General features: G+C 34.2%; 1 protein-coding gene across 1 annotated transcript; it reads left to right on the forward strand.

The window, feature by feature from the left end:
* Positions 1–366: 366 nt before the first annotated feature.
* On the forward strand, positions 367–19,729 carry LOC121367985. The gene is made up of 2 exons (XM_041492460.1): positions 367–428; positions 14,621–19,729. Exon 2 carries the CDS (start codon positions 15,025–15,027, stop codon positions 16,321–16,323), a length of 1,299 nt encoding a protein of 432 aa, XP_041348394.1. The 5' UTR covers positions 367–428; positions 14,621–15,024; the 3' UTR covers positions 16,324–19,729.
* Positions 19,730–19,958: the final 229 nt, after the last annotated feature.

Raw genomic sequence — 19,958 nt, forward strand, 5'->3', positions numbered from 1 at the left:
CTACTAAATGCATAAAATACCTCAAAGTTATTGCTAATCATTGTTCAGCAAAAACTGCTTCACGAAACGGCGAGTATTGTCACTGACAACTGAAAATTCGCAGGAATTTTTTGTTTTTTTTCGCGAGCAGTGTGCATGTACTTGTCGCTAGTGTCAACACGAAATTCGCGCCAGCAATCGCTCGCGTACAGTGTGTAAAGCACTTTAGTCTTCAACATTACAAGCGACCAACAGCTGGTGACCAGATGTCGCTATACAGAGTCGCAATTTCCGCAAATAATGTACAGTACTGTTTTGTTCCCTTTGTTACGCTTTTACATGCATTACATGTGTTTGAATTGCGTTATCGTTGTACCAGTGAAACAATGAAAGGGGATCACGAAAGTAAAACTTTATTGTTGGAGTTTTATTCTAGGCTTTTAATTTAAGTAAGTATTGTCAGCATATACTGTTGGTGTATTTAATTTATAGAAACGTAATACTTTAATGGGGACCATCAGATTGTTTTATTATTATTCGTGACACTGTATCATGTATGTATGTTAAAAAAATACACGTAAGCGGCCAACTGTTGGTTGAGGGGGTTAAAAATAACACTTTCTAACTTTCGGTAGGACTTTCATTTGTCACTGTCACGTATAAAGAGCATTATAAATACTTATAATAAATAGTTATGGTTAGGGTTAGTGACAGTGCCAGAGGAAAGTCCTTCCATTTTAATACATTTTAGACAAAAATATTAAGTACAATACCTTTGGTAACCTTTCCAGGATTAGATGTTTGAAGATGACACATTTAAACATTTGAAAGCTATTTTTATCCTGGCACATCGAAAATGCGGAATGAAAATTTTGCGGAACGAGAATTATTCATATCAAGCATTTTATGTACACCCATTAAAAAGAAATATTGCGCAACTGAATGGAATTGATTATTTATTTTGTTATTTTTGTTTTTATATATCATATTATATGTGCTTTGTGTGGGTTGCATTATATCCATTGTTAATAATACAGTGCTCAATTTTTACGGTCGTCAGGTCGTCTGTGACGACCTAATATTCAGTCGGGCAACTTAATTCTCTGATACTAGTTGCCCGTCGGAGTTGTGTCACATAATAATGTGCAGTTTCCTTGCCCACAATCGCTTTTAAACTGTCGTTATCTAGAGTAGAGGGGATGATTTTCCACGATCACGAAAAACATGGACGGAATCGCAGAATTTAGTAACTGAAACGGAATTCGCGATTTAAAAAAACAAAAACCCTTCAAAAGTTGTATTTCTGGTTCAAGCATCATTATAAATCTTTTTGGTAGTTTTAAGATTCAATATTAATAATATACGCATATAGTGTTTTTGTATGCCAACTTTCGTATGTCTAAACACTACCAGAACCGCTCATTCTCGGAAGTTACGCTGTAAGCTTGTAAGAAAGCATGTTGACTGTTTACCCGTGTCACTTTACACAGTAAAATTTAATTTGAAATATAAAAATAAACATGAACTAATACAATTTTAGAATGTTGATTTCTAGTATGTTCAATTTCAATATTTTTTAATAATACTTGTTACGATTCGTAAGTATAACCGATTTACACAACGCTTTTGTTGGAAAACATAATTTCGTAAACCTTTGGGCATATTCGTTAATCTGTCTGTACGGAAGCAATTCACATTTATAGTCGCTCCCACGGGGAACACCTTTTTTCATGCTATGGAATTTACAACACATTATTTATTTCTGAGCCGATTGTTTTCTAAATTGCACACAAAAATAGCATTTTACTTTTCTTCTTACTGGTTTATTCTAGTAGCACATGTAGCACGTGCTACGTTCCCGCGCTTCAGGGGGTCCCGCAGTGAGTAATTGTGTACATTTATTTTCCCCAGATAATTTTTCCCCTCTCCCCGAAGGGGTTGAAAAATATATATCTTGGGAATTGGGCCCCGCAGTTATTTGTGCTATTGGCCCCGTGAATCCTTAAACTGGTTGTGAATACATAATTCTAAAAAAAAAATTGTTTGTTTTGTTTTGTTTGTTAAAGGCCTTCATTTAAAAGTTATAAAACAATGTCGAAACTGTAAACGATAGACAGAACAGTGCTTAGTGTCGGTTCACTACCGCTGGCCTATATCCAGCTTGACCCGACCACGTTTGAATATGTAATTTGTGCACAGGGCACGCTAGTTAGGTGACAGAGAAACATACATGTGTAATCGATTGGTGGGTACTAGTAATTCTTACTTGTGCACTTTTTTTTTTTGGTTCACGTTTTGTAACATACTGGACCAAATAAAATGTTATCATGTATTTATTTATTTATATATTTTTGGCAACTAATGTAAGATTACAAACAATGCATTACCAAGTTCTTGTTAATATTTTCATGAAAATAGCGGGGTTTGTCAAATGTGTGTTTTGTTTATGAATCTTAACCATAATCCATTAAATGAAATGAAACTGAAAGCCACACAATCAACAATTATGTATTGTTTGAATTTAAGGGAGAATGGATCTCTTGATTATTATTAAATACAAACAATAATTAACAGTAATTAAGTTTGTAACTTTGTTTTAACTGCGGCTTATGTACGGACGAAGGTCAAAACTTTGTCTAAAACCAAGTGGTGCGGTTTATACACCAATGCGTGTAATAGGCCAGAAAATATGGTACATCACTTTTTTAGTCTTTATTAGTGGCAAGTAAACATTACTTAACTTCTTTTTTTTTTTAAGTTTGTGTCAACAAAAATGTGTACAGGTATTTAAAAAATAGCAATAGCCAACAAGCTCAGAGCTGGAACAATAAAACACAAATGGATATAGTTTATAATAATAAAACCTGACACTAATTAACACACAAAAAGGAAAAAAACCAAACACAGAATTTGCAAAAATCTGAAACGGAATGTGGCAAAATCTGAAACAGAAAATCATCCCCTCTACTAAAGCATCAGTTGAAATCACGTGGGTTTGTTTGCCACTCGGAACTCCTCGGCCGATTCTGTGAGACATCAGGAAAAATCGTAATCAGCTGAAGATTCCAGTGCATTCGATTGGAACATAGAGTGCATTCGATTAGAAAATAGCTGAGGTGTCGCCAAATCACAAAAATCATAAACAATTAGGCCCTATGTGTACATGTGTATAACTACAAACATTTAAAAACATTATTAAAAAGTAATGTATTTTATTGTCAGACAGTACATATTACATTTTACATTGACAACATATTAATTCCAAACCTGTTGGTTACTGTTTTATTGGAATATAAATATAACTCTAGTTTCAAAACATGGATGAAATCAGGGCAACCACATTTTTGGAGGGGCAACCTCAATGTGAACCCATACTTGCCCTCCGGGCAAGCAACCAAAATCCTTAAAATTGATCACTGTAATATCACATTAAAGTTTTGGGGTGTATTATTCTTTTTTATTATTATTAAAAAAATAATGATTGTTAGTACAGGTCATTACTTATTTTAAGGCCTTCATTTATTTACTTTTTTAAAAATTATTATTTCCTTTAGTATTTAAAAAAAAAATATTATTACAGGCCATTGCTTACATGTGTTTCAAAGGTTTTTCTCACTTTTGTTTCTCTTCTTTTTTCTTTCTTTTTTTTTAGCTATAATTACTGGTTATTAGTTATTTTAGGGGTTTTATTCAGTTAAAAAAAAAAAAATAATAATAATATAAATTTCTTATAATTAACATGCACAGCCCCAACCCCACAACCTAAAAAAATCATTGATTATAATAGTTTCATTAATCTTTCATAATATTTATATTAATCTTTTATAGCAAGTTCTGGGGAAAGGTGAATAGACACACAAAGAATGGGGAAACAGACAATTTGAAAGTTAAACTGGCCGTTGAAAACATTTTATACATGTAAATCTAACATGTTATGATGATTGTCAGCTCCAAGTAATTTATTCCTTGAAACATATTCATGTAACTACTTTCAAAACTTGTACTATAAGTCGTATGTAGTTACATTACAAATCTGCACAGCAATGTATACTACTCAAAAGAATTTAAGGGTCAAAAATTTATAACCAAATAAGTTTCAGAGTGTATTAGATTGATGATGTAAACTACACCAAATTTTTTATTTATTGTTCCATATTTACAAAAAACCACAAATAAACGTCACTGTATACAAGAAAGTCACATGACATGCTGTCAAAGTTGAAGGTTGTCAAACATGGGTTTTACACATTAGAACATTCGTTTAATAGTGTGTGAATCCACCCCTGGCGCGAATACACTCGACACATCGTTGCCTCATGCTGTTGATCAGACGTCTGAAGAACTCTTGGGGAATGGCCTGCCACTCTGCCATAAGAAGTTGACCCAGATCATGAAGGTTGGCCGGAGGGGCATGGTTATCCCGAACTCTCCTGCCTAATTCGTCCCAGGCGTGCTCTATTGGGGCCAAGTCAGGCGAATATGCTGGCCAATCCATCCTGGCGATACCTTGTTGTCTGAGAAAGTCCGTTACCACCCTGGCGCGGTGGGGTCTGGCATTGTCATCCTGCAGAACTGCCCCACCGCCAATCTGCTGAAGGCCTGGGAGAACCAATGGCTGGATAATGTCATTCAGATAGCGGATTCCATTCAGATTGCCATCCACCACATAGAGGGGGGGTCCTGTGGTGGATAGAGATGCCGCCCCACACCATGACGCTGCCACCACCGAATCGGTGACGTTGTCTAACGTTAACGTCAGCGAAGCGCTCCCCAGGACGTCTGTAGACATGATCCCGACCGTCGTTGAACTGGAGACTAAACCTGGACTCGTCAGTGAACATCACTCGACCCCAATGAACACGTTGCCACCGCAGATGAAGTGTGCACCAGTGACGTCTGGCCATTCTGTGACATGGTAGGAGTGGTGGTCGAACAGCCTGGCGACAGCAGTGTAGATTATTAGCTCTCAGACGATTGCGTATGGTTTGATCAGACACTCGAGTTCCAGTCGCAGTCCGCAGATTGTCACGTAATCGGCGTGCAGTGGTTGTGCATTGACGTAGAGCCATATTGGTGATGTAGCGGTCCTCTCTATTTGTAGTGCTTCGGGGTCTTCCCGAACGTGGACGATTTCGAACAGAATTCGTTGCTTGGTACCGTTGCCACAGTCGGCCAACGACACTCTGACTGACACCAAGTCTCAGAGCAACATTTCTTTGCGTATTTCCATCCTGAAGCCAAGCAATAGCCCTTCCTCGATCTTCGATAGTCAGTCGAAGTCGTACCATTGTCGAATTTGGAGTGTGCACCGTACACAAACGTAAGCTCCAATTATACGGAAATTCAGCATTGGGAACATGGAATACACGTGCAAAGCGTGCAAATGAAGCATTTTGTGAAAAAGCAAGTTATGGGCACTTAGCAGACCTTTCACTTTCGCCCTAATTTACGTGCAAATGTAAGCATGTTTTCGCCATTAGAACTAGTCGACAGTGTCAATGACAGTGGATTTTAATTCATTTATGGGTTGCTTAGACCCACTTTTGTCAAAAGGAACAATACCATGCGTGATATTATGGTCTAGCTAATATAATTGACATTCAGAAAATATCGTCTGACCCTTAAATTCTTTTGAGTAGTATACTTTAAAAATAAAGTACTGAAAAAGTATGTTCAACTACATAATTATCAAGCATTAAGTCTCAGATGTTAACCATAACATTTAGAAATTAACATAAGTGTATGAACATGTTAACAGTAAAGTTACCTGAAGTAATCCTGGTACCAACAAAAGAACAGGAATGATACACATCCATCCCACTACTTGCATGTTATTGTCAAGTGCACACAACTGTGTTGTTGAGGATTGCCTCGCAACCATATGAACATGTCTTGTAATTAATGCATAAGTATGACTTGATGACAATTGCTGCTTGTGATGACTCCCTTGTACCTGTCTGCACATTAGCTATTTTGATTCCTACTTAACCGTTTGAACATTAACTGTGTTGTTGAGGATTTCCTCCAACATTATGTGTTGTTGAATGTAATCAATTCATAAGTGTGACTTGGTGACAACTGCTGCTTGAGACAACTGCCTTGTACCAATGTGTGTTAAACACAGGTAAGCACACTAAATTACAAATAATGCACATTAACAAGAAAACAAGAAACAAGCAAATGCGTGATATCTTGCCACCCTGTTTCATCCCTGTATGTCTGTCTCCCCCCCCCCACACACACACACACCCCTGTGTTGTGTGGATATAAGTGTGTGTGTGTGTGTAACGGAGACATTTATAAATGGAAAAAAAAACGTTTTATTTAGTTAATAATTAAATTTATTTATTTATTTATTTATTATCATTATTATTAAATCAATAATTTATTTATTATAATTACTAACATTATTCAGTAATTTATTATTATTTATTAAATATTAATTAATAAAAAAAATTATTATATTATTTGTTATTATTAATTTATTTATTATCTATTAATTGATTAAAAAAAAATATTATTCATTAATTAAGTTTATTTATTTATTATTATTATTAAACATGATATTCCATTAAATATCGTGGAAGAAACTCGTGAACCCGAGACGAATAATAATAAAAATAATCCGATTCCGCCAACAGTTTTCAATCACATTTTAAATATGCTCACAATGGCCGGCGGGAATATTCGAGATTTTGTTAGTAACTGAAAATTGGATTAATGCAGGATTACTATTTGGACAAACTGTCTATTTATGCGTAAAACGTGACTCGGGAAGTTTTCTTTATACAGTAAGTGTTTATATTTATTGGTACATCTCATATTTCGCCACGAAATAATTAATTCCATGGTTGTATAGATTCCGCCTGAAATCTGGGAGGAAACTGCACGCTTGCTTTTGCTGTTAAAGTTGTAAACATCGGGTCCAATAAATGTCAAAATGTAAAAAAATGGACCATAGATGTTTACCTTGGTGAACTTGTTTTAATGTAGTTTTAAATGGGCCCTGAAAGTTAAAAACATGTTTATTTTTATATAAAAGAATGATTTATGATTTTATTTTGTAAATAAATGATTGATTGAGTTGAGACTATCTCGTTTAGTTGTTTTATTCTTAGTTGGCTATAAATAAAGATACGAACTTGGGTTGATCTAACAAGATAGTGCAAGATATTAAATTGAATAACTACACCACCTGTTACATTTTTGGTGCGGTAACCAGGATAGTCAATTAAGAAATAAAATTTAGTCAGGATAGTCAATTAAGAAATAAAATTTAGTCAGGATAGTTGATTAGAAAATAGAATTTAGTAAGGATAGTTGATTTTCTTTTTTCTTTTTTTCTTTTTAGATAGTTGATTTGTTAACAAACTGTAGTTTAATTTGTTTTAATAATGGTGTTATATGTTTAAGTGTATTATAGTGTAGGTGTTAATTTTGTTAGAAGTCAGATTTGTATTAGTTTGGAAGTAATTAAAGAATGTTAAAATATTATTATTAGGTTTTTATAATATTGTTTTTTTGTTAAAATAGAAATATATGTGTGATAAGAGAATGAAGGAGGTTGGTATTTCTTGAAGAGAGGTGTAGGGTAGTTTGTCTACCTTCCTTAAGATACATTCTCATTAGAAGCATGTGATTTGCATTGATCTTAAGCTGTGGTTTAAGGGTTGGGATGTATCAAAACAGGGAAACAAGCTGGAGTTTCACACTGATCGGCCCAGGGCAAGGTTATCATATTTTATTTTCATTTTCTATACCCATACATTTTTTTTTTTTTAAGATGCGGTGGATATGTTAATGTTTTAGTAATTTCAGCAATGGCTAAATCTAGTGATGTTGGTGTGGAAGGTCTGGGGTTTGAATTGCAAGATGAGAGAAGAGCATTTCCTAGAGAGGGCATGAGTTGTCCAGTTCCTGCATGTGATACTGACGTTTATTCTATGTACCGGTCCTTTATGAGACATTGGGCAATGTACCATGTGTGGAATGTGCATGTGTTTAAATGTCATTTATGTGGAAAGAAACTGCTAAAAAAAGGCAGAATTCAATGATCATCTGTACAAGGTGCATCATTATGGATGCTCAGAAGCTCAACAGACCACGTCAAGGACAGTGCCAGTGGAGGAAAGGAACTCCAAGTTCAGGGATCTGGGGATATTCCTTCCGCCTAAGAGAGATACGTCTACTTCATAAGTGATAATATTCATGGACATTTGACTTTAATTATTTTTATTTTTACTTCTGCCCGAGAGACTTCAGTGTTTACTGTTGTTGTTTTTTACATTCAGTAAATGTGTATGTTTCTTTGAAACCAATGGACAATGGACTTTACTTGGTTTTACAAAGTGGTTGTGTTTGAGTTTTAATTTTGTGCGTATATTTTGTATGTATATTGGTTAACCAAAAGTTTTTTTTTTTTTTTTTTTTTAGTTTGGGGAATTGTTTTGAAAAAAAAAAAAAAATGGTTTAAGCAGGGAGGAATGTAGCGGAAATGGGTTTGAATTATATAAGTGATGTAAGGGAAATAACTCTATTTGTATAAGTCTGTTATGTCATTATGTTATTGTTAGGTAATTAAAGTTGGTTAGAGTAAGTAAGGCCAGTCGTTTTTGATTAATAGGTTTAAGGATCTGCCGAAGTTCATTAAAAAGTCCCGCTGGAAAAATGAAAATGCAAACCTACATTTTTTTTGTTTTTTTTACCGCCGTTCTGACCAAAAAAAAAAAAAAAAAAAGTAATTCAAGGGTATTTTTCCCAAAATTATACTTGTCAAATCATATTCTGTCTTTGTTAAATTATTTATTCAGAAGTACGTTGCGTTTTGACTTTGCTGTGTACTGTGAGGGTGCACAGGTGCATGGCCACCATCTTGTTGTTGTTATTGATACTTGCGGAAATCGGCTATATGTCGAAATCAGAATTTCAAGTAGCAGAATTGAACAGTTTATCGTAGTATGTCTGTATTAACTAATTCAACATCATAAATACATATCAAAAGTATAAATCAGTAAGCATCTATGTATAATACAGTATTTATATGCCTGAATGACAAAGCAGTAAAATTACGACATGTGCAGACCAATTTCTGTTGAATCTGGGTCGTTTCGCCCTGAAACCATTTCGAATCCTGTGTTGTTTCGCCCTTAGACCCTTTCACCCAGGGTTGGTTCGTTCTAAAATCTTATTCGTACGGAGTCGTTTCACCCCAAAAGGGAGTCGATTCGCCCCGATTATATATTTATTAGTGTAATTGTTTTGAAATAACATGAATATATCCACATTAGTTATTTAAACGAGATATAAATACTGTAAAACCCGGGAAGCAGAATGGTAGTGAATGAGAAAGTACATGCAACCACAAAATCCATTTGCAACATATATGTGTGTGTGTGTGTTCTTTAATTTTTGTTTTAATGTATTTTTAAAAGGGCCCTGAAAGTTAAAACACATGTTTATTTTTGTTATATAAAAGAATGATTTATGATTTTATTTTGTAAATAAATAATTGATTGAGTTGAGACTATCTCGTTTAGTTGTTTTATTCTTAGTTGGCTATAAATAAAGATACGAACTTGGGTTGATCTAACAAGATGGTGCAAGATATTAAATTGAATAACTACACCTCCTGTTACACTTTCACCTCTCCTGGGCATGTTCCAACTGTTCTGTCCTGGACAGCGAAAGGAATGAATTTGGAACAGGAAGTTACTTTACCAACATGGGTGCTTCTGTTGAGGAAGTGGCTGCTGCAGAAATCATGATACTTGAATCGGAGTAAGACGACAATGGTAGTCCGTCACTGACCATGTTGACTATACTACAGTGTTTGAAATAATAAATTTTATATATAAACTGCAATTAGCCTACATTTGCTATTCGGCACCGGGTACTAGTGACTAACCTATTGTTATTAGCAATTGGATGCACCGTTTATTATTGTTGTTGGTGGTGGTGGTAGTAGTGGTGGTGGCGGTGCCGGAGCACTTCCCCTCCCCAGGACGAAAATGTAAGTTTTTTTTTTGTCCTGCTCTATTTAAATAAAGGTAACAATATAGCAAAATGACAGGTCGGTTATACTTGGATCTAAAACAAAACTTGCTAAAATGCCCATACAAAATGTTATTTACGTTAATTGTATTACTATTATTTGAAGTGGGTGCTATTCTTCACTGTACTGTACTATTAGTTATACAGTTTGTTCACAGGGCCTACCATCCTGTACACCCTATCAAAAACTAGCACATTTATTACCTTTCAGATCTTTGTTTTATAATTAAACTAAAATTCCTACACTAACAGTCAAACTTTTAAATAAAGTACACACATATTTTGAGTTTTCAAGAGTTTAATAACATAACAGCATAACAGGTCATGAAATTCCTCCAAATTTTTGGGGTTTTTTTTAACAAATAACTATGCAAGGTATTTACAGCTTTTTTATTAGCTATTTGGGTATTAAGAGTGTCAAGGATTCCGTGTGGTTTCACCCTGAAACCATTTTGAACCCTGTGTTTTGCAAAGGGAGACAACTCTTAGCACCTTGCATCTTGCATGTTTTAAATGTTTATGATTATGTTGCAATTGTTTCGGGAAAACAAAATAGAATTCTGGCAGGCTAGTAAATTTTGGTTGGTTCTGGTCCGGTGGGCAAGTGAAATATTTTCCATTTCTGTACCAGTTACTTGATTATTTTTTACTGACTCATTTGTTTATTCTGCAATTAATGATTACAAATATTTCATTTTGTTTGGGTATTAACTCTTATGAAAACAAAGATAGTGGTATCTTGGGTACTAAATACCATTTGCATCATCTTTATGAAAACGAAACTAGTGATATCAATGCGATCGATATCATTTATTTGAAGAAGATAAAAATGAAAGAACAACAACGTTTTACAACATTATGGGATTTTTTTTTTTTTTTAGATATCTTGAAATCTTTATTAAAATATAATAGTTGTAATTTGATTTGTTCACCAAAGTGAATACCTGTGAACTGTGAACATTATGTCGATTATGTGGTTCAACTTAAAAAATTTAGTCAATTATACATACATGTAGTACCAACCTTTGTTTACCAGATATTGAGAGGCAAAATAAGGGGTCATCATATTCACAGAGTTGGCTATTTTAGGCATAATGATATATGGTAAGCAAACTATCAAATGTTTATAACACTGCAGTAACTGACGATCAAAATTTTAAACATAAAAGTAAGTGCTTGTTATCAGGAATAGCCTATGTGGTAGCAGTGTGTTTACCTCTCTTTCATTCTTGGATAGCAAAATATTTTGCCAAATTATTTATTAAATTTTAAAAATTTAAGAAACATGGTTATTTTGTAAAAAAAAAAAAAAAAAAAAAAAAAAAAAAAAAAAAAAAAAAAAAATCAGTTATTACATGTAATTATTTGGCAAAGTAATATAAAATTGGCCACTTTTTAAAATTCACAATTGACGAATTTGGCGAGTGTTGGAGCTAGCCGTAACCATATGTTAGACACCAAATAGCTATATTTTAATAATGTGCAGAGGTGTTGTTAAACAAATACATGTATTCCTTTTTTTCCCCTATCTGGCATTGTGCCACCTGTTGAAATATTTGTTCTGTGTTAAGTTGTGCATCTGAAAGTGTTTTTCACTCATTTTATACAACACTTACACATGTTTGTCATCAATACACAGCAGAGTTGAGATTGACACAGGTGATACTGGTGGAATGTAACTACACATGTACAGTGAAACCTGACTACGCCGGACATTGAACAAACCAGAATACTCTCAAAACTGGCCATGGTCCTGAATTTTCTAAATTCTAAAGCGTGACTCTCTAAACATCGATCCCCATCATTGGGCTATTTCTCATTCCAGCCAGTGCACCACAGCTGGTATATGTTGTCAGCGGCTAGGGTATGTGCTATCCAATCTGATGATTAATAAATCAATGAGCTTTAGTGCTGTCATTAAACAAAACAAACTTTAACTTTTAACTGTCTAAATTCAGGGCTGCAGAAAGTACTCGCCCGCTCGCCAAATGCGAGTAAAAATTCTGACGGATGAGTTAAAAAATGCAACTACCAGTCCAACGGTCTACCTGTCTTTTTGAGTTGGTTTGCCATGTGATGTTGATCGCTTACCAAATGTGCTTAATGTTTTGTCAATATATCTCTCTCTATATAATTTGAAGTGAAGACACTGTATATTATAATATTGTTAATAATATATTGTTCTATAGACTGGCAGACAAGTAGAAATTCAGGTGGGCTCATAAAGTTTAGTTGGTTCTGGTCCGGTGGGCTAGTTACTGTAAATATTTTCCATTTCTGCACCCCTGTAAATTGGTTTAAATCGTATAAATATTAGGTCCCGGTTTAGACAGTTTTCACTGTACTTTAGTGCTGAATTTTAAAAAAATGTGTCAACATGGAGCTCACAGTGGACTGACTAGCTTTTTGTCTGACAGATTACAAGTAAAGGTCAAGTATACAATTATGTAGAATTCTCGAAGTGTCAGATTTGTAGTTGCGCATACACACTGTATGTATACAGATTCACATGTAGTTTTTGTCTCCGTTTTTCTGGAAAACTAGTCATACTTTAAGGTAGGTAATACACATGTAATTCAATGCTTGAATATAAACATATATTATGTAGATTACTTTTAATTATTTCATTTCATTAAAAAAAAGGAAAAAAAAAGGTTTATTTTATTTAACAATGCCACTAGAGCACATTGATTTTTTTACCTTATCATCGGCTATTGGATGTCAAACATATGGTCATTCATTAAAGGCTAAGTGTATTTGATTTTTATATAAAATATTGAAATTCCTGAATTAAAATTGCCTTTTGGCTAAAAATAAAAAGGACTAAGAGTTAACTCTCTTGAATAATGATTTGCAATTCATACCAGCCTCGGTTCTTAAGGGTGCAATGGATAGGTGTAAGGCCACTACACCCTCTTCTCTCTCACTAACCACTAACGAACTAACAACTAACCCACTGTCATGGACAGACAGCCAAGATAGCTGAGGTGTGTGCCAAGGACAGCATGCTTGAACCTTAATTGGATATAAGCATGCAAATAAGATGAAATAAAATGAAATGTAATTCATATGATTTTTACATGAATTGTGACATAATTTATTTTTGTATAGTGTACATGTACATACTGAAAACATTAAAATAGCGTCACATATAAAGTGTCCTTGTTTTCGGATAAAGCTTTGAACATTTGGCGTTGGTATAAATTTTGTAAGATGTTTTACAGTGCTTCTATGAAAGCAAAAGTAGAAATAACACCTTTTACTCATTATTGGGAATACAAATTTTACAGTAAAATAGATTTAAAGGCATATTGTCACAGACCACTGACCCATTCAATGGTCTAACAAAGTATTACCTGAACAAATATAATTTGATTTGTCCCTAAATCTACTTTATTCAACCATCTTCATAATCACCATACTCCATTTATTAATGACATTTTGTAAAAATAATTTAATTATGGCAATGGTCCATAATTCTAAAACTAAAATTGCCGAGAGGGATTACATGGAATTCACTCCATCATGGTTCAGTTAATGTGATGCGATAGCTAGATTTGGTTTCTAACAATTAATTTAATTTTTATTTATTATCCATTTTTAGAGAAATGAGGTCCTTAAATCTGTGACAGTATGCCTTTAAACTATACAGTGTCTCATAGTTGATAATTGTATAACCTTTAAAGAAAAATACTCTAATTTAATAATTTTAAAATGACTAAATATTATGACATTGTAACAAATTTCTGACTAATAGATTTTTTTTTATAATTGAAATTAACTACAATTACAATTTATGTCTTTTTTAAATGTTTGTAGTACAAATGTAATAAAATGTAATTTATCCTATAACTTACTCATGATATCCATGTCATAATCCTATGTGATAATTTTAGTGTATTAACCCGGTTAATAATGGTGTGCAAATTTACAAGGTCTCTAGGTAATGTGTTGCTGTGGATGGGTCATTTGCTTACACGCCAACAATTCCTGTGTACCTGAGCGTAACTTTTTCAAAGATTTAGTTAAAATGTGTTACATCAAACTAATTTGTGCTAATCGTGATGACATCATATTACCGATGGTGGTGACTTAGTACTGTGATTTACTAAAAGTTCAATTAATTAAAATGTTATTTTAGAAGTGTTATAGGATAAATAGAATTCGCAACTCGTGTTTTTTAATATGTAAAATATCAACCATGTCTAGTTAATCGGTATTTGTGTCAACAGACTCGGTTGATATTTTCCATCTTAAAAAACACTTTTGATGAATGCTCTATATATTTTAATATATATATATATACAAAAGTACATGTATTATGTAGGGTTTTTTTTGTAGCTTTTTTTAAATTAAAAATAAATAGCTTAACAACTTATTGCTTATATTATTAATTTTGGCAAGTGTAATGTGGCTTTGGTGTTAATAATACATGTATTTATTAAATATTTTTAATACGAAACAATAGCAGTATGTACTTCATAAACTAGAGTCAGAGATTTTAATGGTTCACATGCATTGTATAATGTGGGTCAATAGAATGACATTTTGAGTGGTTAAACAAACATTCCTTTCCTTTTTGTCATTTCAGTACATCATCGAAATAGCAGCTTGCTGTTCGTTTCGGAAACGTTGGACATAAAAAGGATACTTCAACAGCTGAATATGAGACTTTTGACATCTAGTTCCTGGATGCTGGATGTGCATGTATGTTCGAGGAATAAGAGTGTTTTAAGCTACGTGTTATACCCAGACCTTCTTGCTATATATATGTACTATAAACAAATAGTGTAAAAAATCTCCCAAGGACATTCAGCCAAAGAATTTGTGCATTTACCATTAGTGTTTGTGATTTAAGCTATACGGGTATGTTGTACAAGTATGTTCGTACTGTAACCATGCATTGAAAACAGAGATTGTGTATAGAATCTTTCAAAGACTTTTAGCCAAAGATTTGTAGCATTTTTCATCAGTGTTTGTGTTCATTCCCAGCAGATGCCCTGTGACCATATGCCTCCTCACGACAGACATCCGGTAGCCATCATTGTGAAATCAAACTTTTTTTGTCTTGTTCTCCTTTTAGGCACTGTTTTAATAGATTTCCAGGTATTAGCCAGTATTCAGTATTCTAATAGCAATGATTCCATGTACACTGCTAATACAACAAATATTTTTGATGCAAAGAACATCTCAAATGTCACAGATTTTGTTAACACAAGAAACGTTTATAATGCAACAAACGTTTCATCACCTTCTAGTGCAGAACCTGAAGACATCTCAAGGTCAACATCAAGTTCATTGACCAGTTCTGTACAAGCATCCCAAACATCACATCAATCCATGCCTCGAAACAAAACCGATCACTGGGAGCGGACTTATGACGTGGCATCATGGCTGCCCAAGAAAAAGAAGAAGCAATCTCTGCATGGTGGTAAAGTAAATCTGGCCATCATCCCAGTGCTTGCTCTCCTGTTCTTTATAACAGTTGTTTGCTTGAAGCTCTGTTCATTTTTCCGCAAAAGTCATCGAGAGAAGGAGTCGGAAACGGGATTCATGGAGAACTATTTTATTCTGAATCACGGAGATGAGGAATACATGGATGTTGATCTGCGATCCGATTCGTCTGTTCTTTACGACACAGTGTCTTCATACACATCGTTTCTCCGTGGTGGCAGCAACTACAATACGTGGAACTCTGTACGGTCTGTTCAAGTGGTGCTGCCCACCGATATGCAAGCTTTATATAAAGCATTCCTGTTGCAGCGTAAGGAAAGTATAAATTCAAGCAAGGGTTTGATGAAGAAGCCTGTGGTTTTAAGAGATGTTGAAGTCCAGGTAGAACTGATGAGTAGAGATGTCAGGAAATCAAAACCTAATGACAAAGTTTGGCATACTGAGGAAAAGAATACGAAAAACAAGTCAAAGCTTCCAACGTTAAAGGTTATGGGTTCAGAATGCTCAGATCTTGGAAATGGTTTTGTCAGTCAAAGCAGTAGTAATGTTCTGAAAAATAACCATTCTGGCGATGCTGCTGGGAAAGAATCCCTTAAAGTATCCAACATTACTGAAAATAAAAGTATTAGTGTTGGTACAAATAGTACCGATGATGGTTCTCCCAGTAAATTTCAAAAGAAGCCCCACCGATTTAAAGTGTCTTTTGTCACTGACGATAGCGGAAATGTAGTTTCTTCTTCCCAACCATCTTCGATTTCCCCAAGCATTGACAGTCAAAACCATTCCCCATCTTCCATTCTGTCAAATTCTACCCTCTGGTCTAAGACATCTGAAAACTAAACCACCATTTCAAGATGAAATGAGTATTTGAAACCAAACTCTTGCAACTTTGCAATCTTGCAGTGCCATGCAAAAAGACTTGCAAAGATTATGTGATGTTATTTAAGAGAGCCTAAGAGAACTGTGTAAATTAGGCCCCAGAGCCCCATTCCATAAAGCAAACTTAGCGCTAAGATCACCTAAAGCACATATCTACCTTATGTACATGTAGTGATTCTAGCCCTAAGTTATGGAATGGGGCCCAGGTCTACAGAGTAAGTTTCATTACATGAAAGCAAACAAAAATTGGTACATTTTAGATGAATAATAAATTTAAATATCTATGTTTTCAAATTTCACTGTTAATTATTGCATGCGTTTGGCATTTTTGTATGCAAGAATATAATATATGCCACAAGATTTTGGTATGTTTTTAGGCACAATAAATAAACAAAAAACAAAGTGTATGAAGCTCGGTATTTAATTTAATACATTACAATCTGATCATCATTTTTATTCCATATTCCAACCCATTTGCATGCTTTCTATCTACCAAAACAGGGTGGGTCACTATAAGACCAATGGTTTCTGGTGACTGTTTTTGTGGTTTTGTTTAGTTTTGTTTTCTGGTTTATAAGTAAACCATACATATTTAGATTACTGCCTCAAGGAACAGGTAAACCCTGGCTATAACGTAATCTTAGATGACTTAATAAACCCCAACACATTCCATTTCAAAAGTTCATAACGGCAATAAAGTTGTGGGTAAGTGAGTTTGGAATTCCTTGTTATGGGTACATGTATTTAATGTAGCCTAAAAACAACCCCATAATTCAGGTCTTTTATTTAATATCCATTGAATAAAAGAAATTAAATGTATACGTGAACATGTATGTACATTGTAAATACATTGGGAATTGCATAACTATTTGACAATAAACATTGGATCCTTCCCAAAAGCTAATGGCACTGAAAATTCCAAATTTGATGTGTAAATATTTTTGCAGTTATGTCTTTCTATTCAATTAATTTAATAATGGTGTCATGCATCATTCAGTGGCCTAAAAAAAGCCTATTCCAATTATTATTATTATGTCACACTAATTTTCCCAATCCCATCAGACATAGCACCATGACAAAACATCCTGGATAAATCCCTGGAATTGTTCAAATACTTTTATTGTTAAGATATGTACCGATTCAAGATTTGGTGCCAATAATATTTTAACTGTCCTTTGCGAGTTCTGGTCTGGTGCTTATAAAACTTTTAGAGTTTAGACTCGAGACTAATAGAGTCTGAGACACTAATGTCATTACAGCGCTTTACAAATTGTATGCGTGTGACGTCATTAGAGATTGAGTCTGGACTCTTAGACATTTTATAAGCAAGGGCCCTGGTGTCACTTTAAAACACCAATGGCAACAATTTAAATGGGCTTGTATTGGTTGAATGGCATACATATACATTTAGGACTAACATTTTGATTGCAAACAAGCCATTCATATTTAGGCATCACGTATGCATATCATTTAATTGGTATGTGCATTAGTAAGCCATTTAAATAAAGTTAGCAATGTGCTGGGCCGAGTTCAAATAGACTGAATAGGAAAACATTTGCGATATATACTGGTTTATGTATGTCACATTAAACTGAATGACAACGAGGAACCAGTAAAATTGTTAATGCGTGTGGTGTTTTGTTTTATTTTTTAATCATTTATTTATTCGAGTCCCACATTTTCCCCCCATAAGCACTAAAACTCGTTAAACTTCCGATGTCTTGTGCCTCCAAGTTTCATTAAAATGTTTTAATTCATTTATGAACTGGCTTTAAGACTATTCTTAGAAACCATATATAATTGAATTGAAAACACATGCATTTAACCTGCAACAATTTGTTGATTAAAACTTGTTATTAGTGATTAATATTTGAGTGTAAAATCTAGTTTTAGTTTTTAAAAATTATTTTTGATTGTGTTATTTGAACCTGTTTTTGATCTTTGTTATTGTTAAGAACATACAAGTGCTTTTGTATCAAAGCTATTTATCTTGAGAGATTAGTGTTATTTGATGTCTTTTTAAATAACCACATTGGTAGTTGATCCATTATGTATGTTGTACATACAGGAACTTAAGTATGTGTTGCAGATCTTTGTCGAGTTTTATTGAAAATTGACAGAAAAATTTTCATTACAGCAGATGCAGTTCATAAGTTGAGAATTGTGTAGTAATTTCTGAAATTTACATAGAGATGTGCCAAATGTTGCCTGGAATTGTATGGAAAGAGCTATTGGGAAATGATTAATACTCTTGGAATGTTAAATAAAGGTCCCGTTTTTTATCGATTACATTTTTAACCATTTAGTATTCATGTACTTAATTTTTGTGTACTTACCATTTGTGACACCCAATAGCCGATGTGTATTTTTGTGCTGAGGTGTCGTTAAACATTCATTCATTCATTTAATTTTTGTAGTGACACACACACGCACACACACACACTTTCATATGTTTGGATTAAACGTCATTGGACCGTATAGTTTCTCTAAAATATCAACAATTTTAATAAAAACCAATGCAATATGTACATTTTTAGCAAGTATCTACATGTATCACCACAATTTACATGGTTCACCCTATTGGTAACCAGATTATTCAGTTGTACATTTTTAATACATATTGATTTAAGATTTAATTGTATAAAACTGGATATTTAAATAAAACTGTATCGTTTTGTGTTTTTGAATTAATAGTACCGGGTAATTGAAAAAAAGAAGAAATGCCCGAAATTAGTGACAGCAAATCTAAACCTTAAATATAAGCCAGCTGGTTATGATTTAAAAGATTTACAAGTGGTCATTTTTACAAGTGTGTATCTCAGTTTGAGAAGTCTGAAGAATCATAATATGCTATCATGTTTGTTGTAAAATAGTTGTAACTACATCTGAAGTGTCCGTTTTGAACTGTGTCATAACTCAATATTGTATCATAGAGTATAAACAGTTTCATTTACGGTGATGATTTATTAGATCAGTATTCATGATAGCCACATCAGATTTCAAGACCATACCTAACCTGAATTGATTGTGGTGGGGGGCGGGGGGGGGGGGGCTGTTACCAAAAATAAGTTCACTGTAATATTGTGTCTTCCTCAGGGGCACAGTAATATACATGTAGGGTCTACCTCAGGAGCACAGTAATAAAGGGTCTTCCTCAGGGTCACTGTGATATAAAGTCTTCTTTAGGGGCACAGTAATATAGGGTCTACTTCAAGAGCACTAATATTGGGTCTTCCTCAGGGGCACAGTAATATAGGGTCTTCTTCAGGGGCACAGTAATATAGGGTCTTCCTCAGGGGCACAGTAATATAGGGTCTTCCTCGGGGGCACTGTAATATAGGGTCTTCTTCAGGGGCACAGTAATATAGGGTCTTCTTCAGGGGCACTGTAATATAGGGTCTTCCTCAGGGGCACTGTAATATAGGGTCTTCCTCGGGCACTGTAATATAGGGTCTTCCTCGGGCACTGTAATATAGGGTCTTCCTCAGGCACTGTAATATAGGGTCTTGTCCAGGGGCACTGTAATATAGGGTCTTCCTCAGGGGCACTAATATAGGGTCTTCCTCGGGCACTGTAATATAGGGTCTTCCTCGGGC

The sequence above is a fragment of the Gigantopelta aegis genome, chromosome 3 (genome assembly GCF_016097555.1).
Source record: "Gigantopelta aegis isolate Gae_Host chromosome 3, Gae_host_genome, whole genome shotgun sequence".
NCBI classification, from domain to species: Eukaryota; Metazoa; Mollusca; class Gastropoda; order Neomphalida; family Peltospiridae; genus Gigantopelta; species Gigantopelta aegis.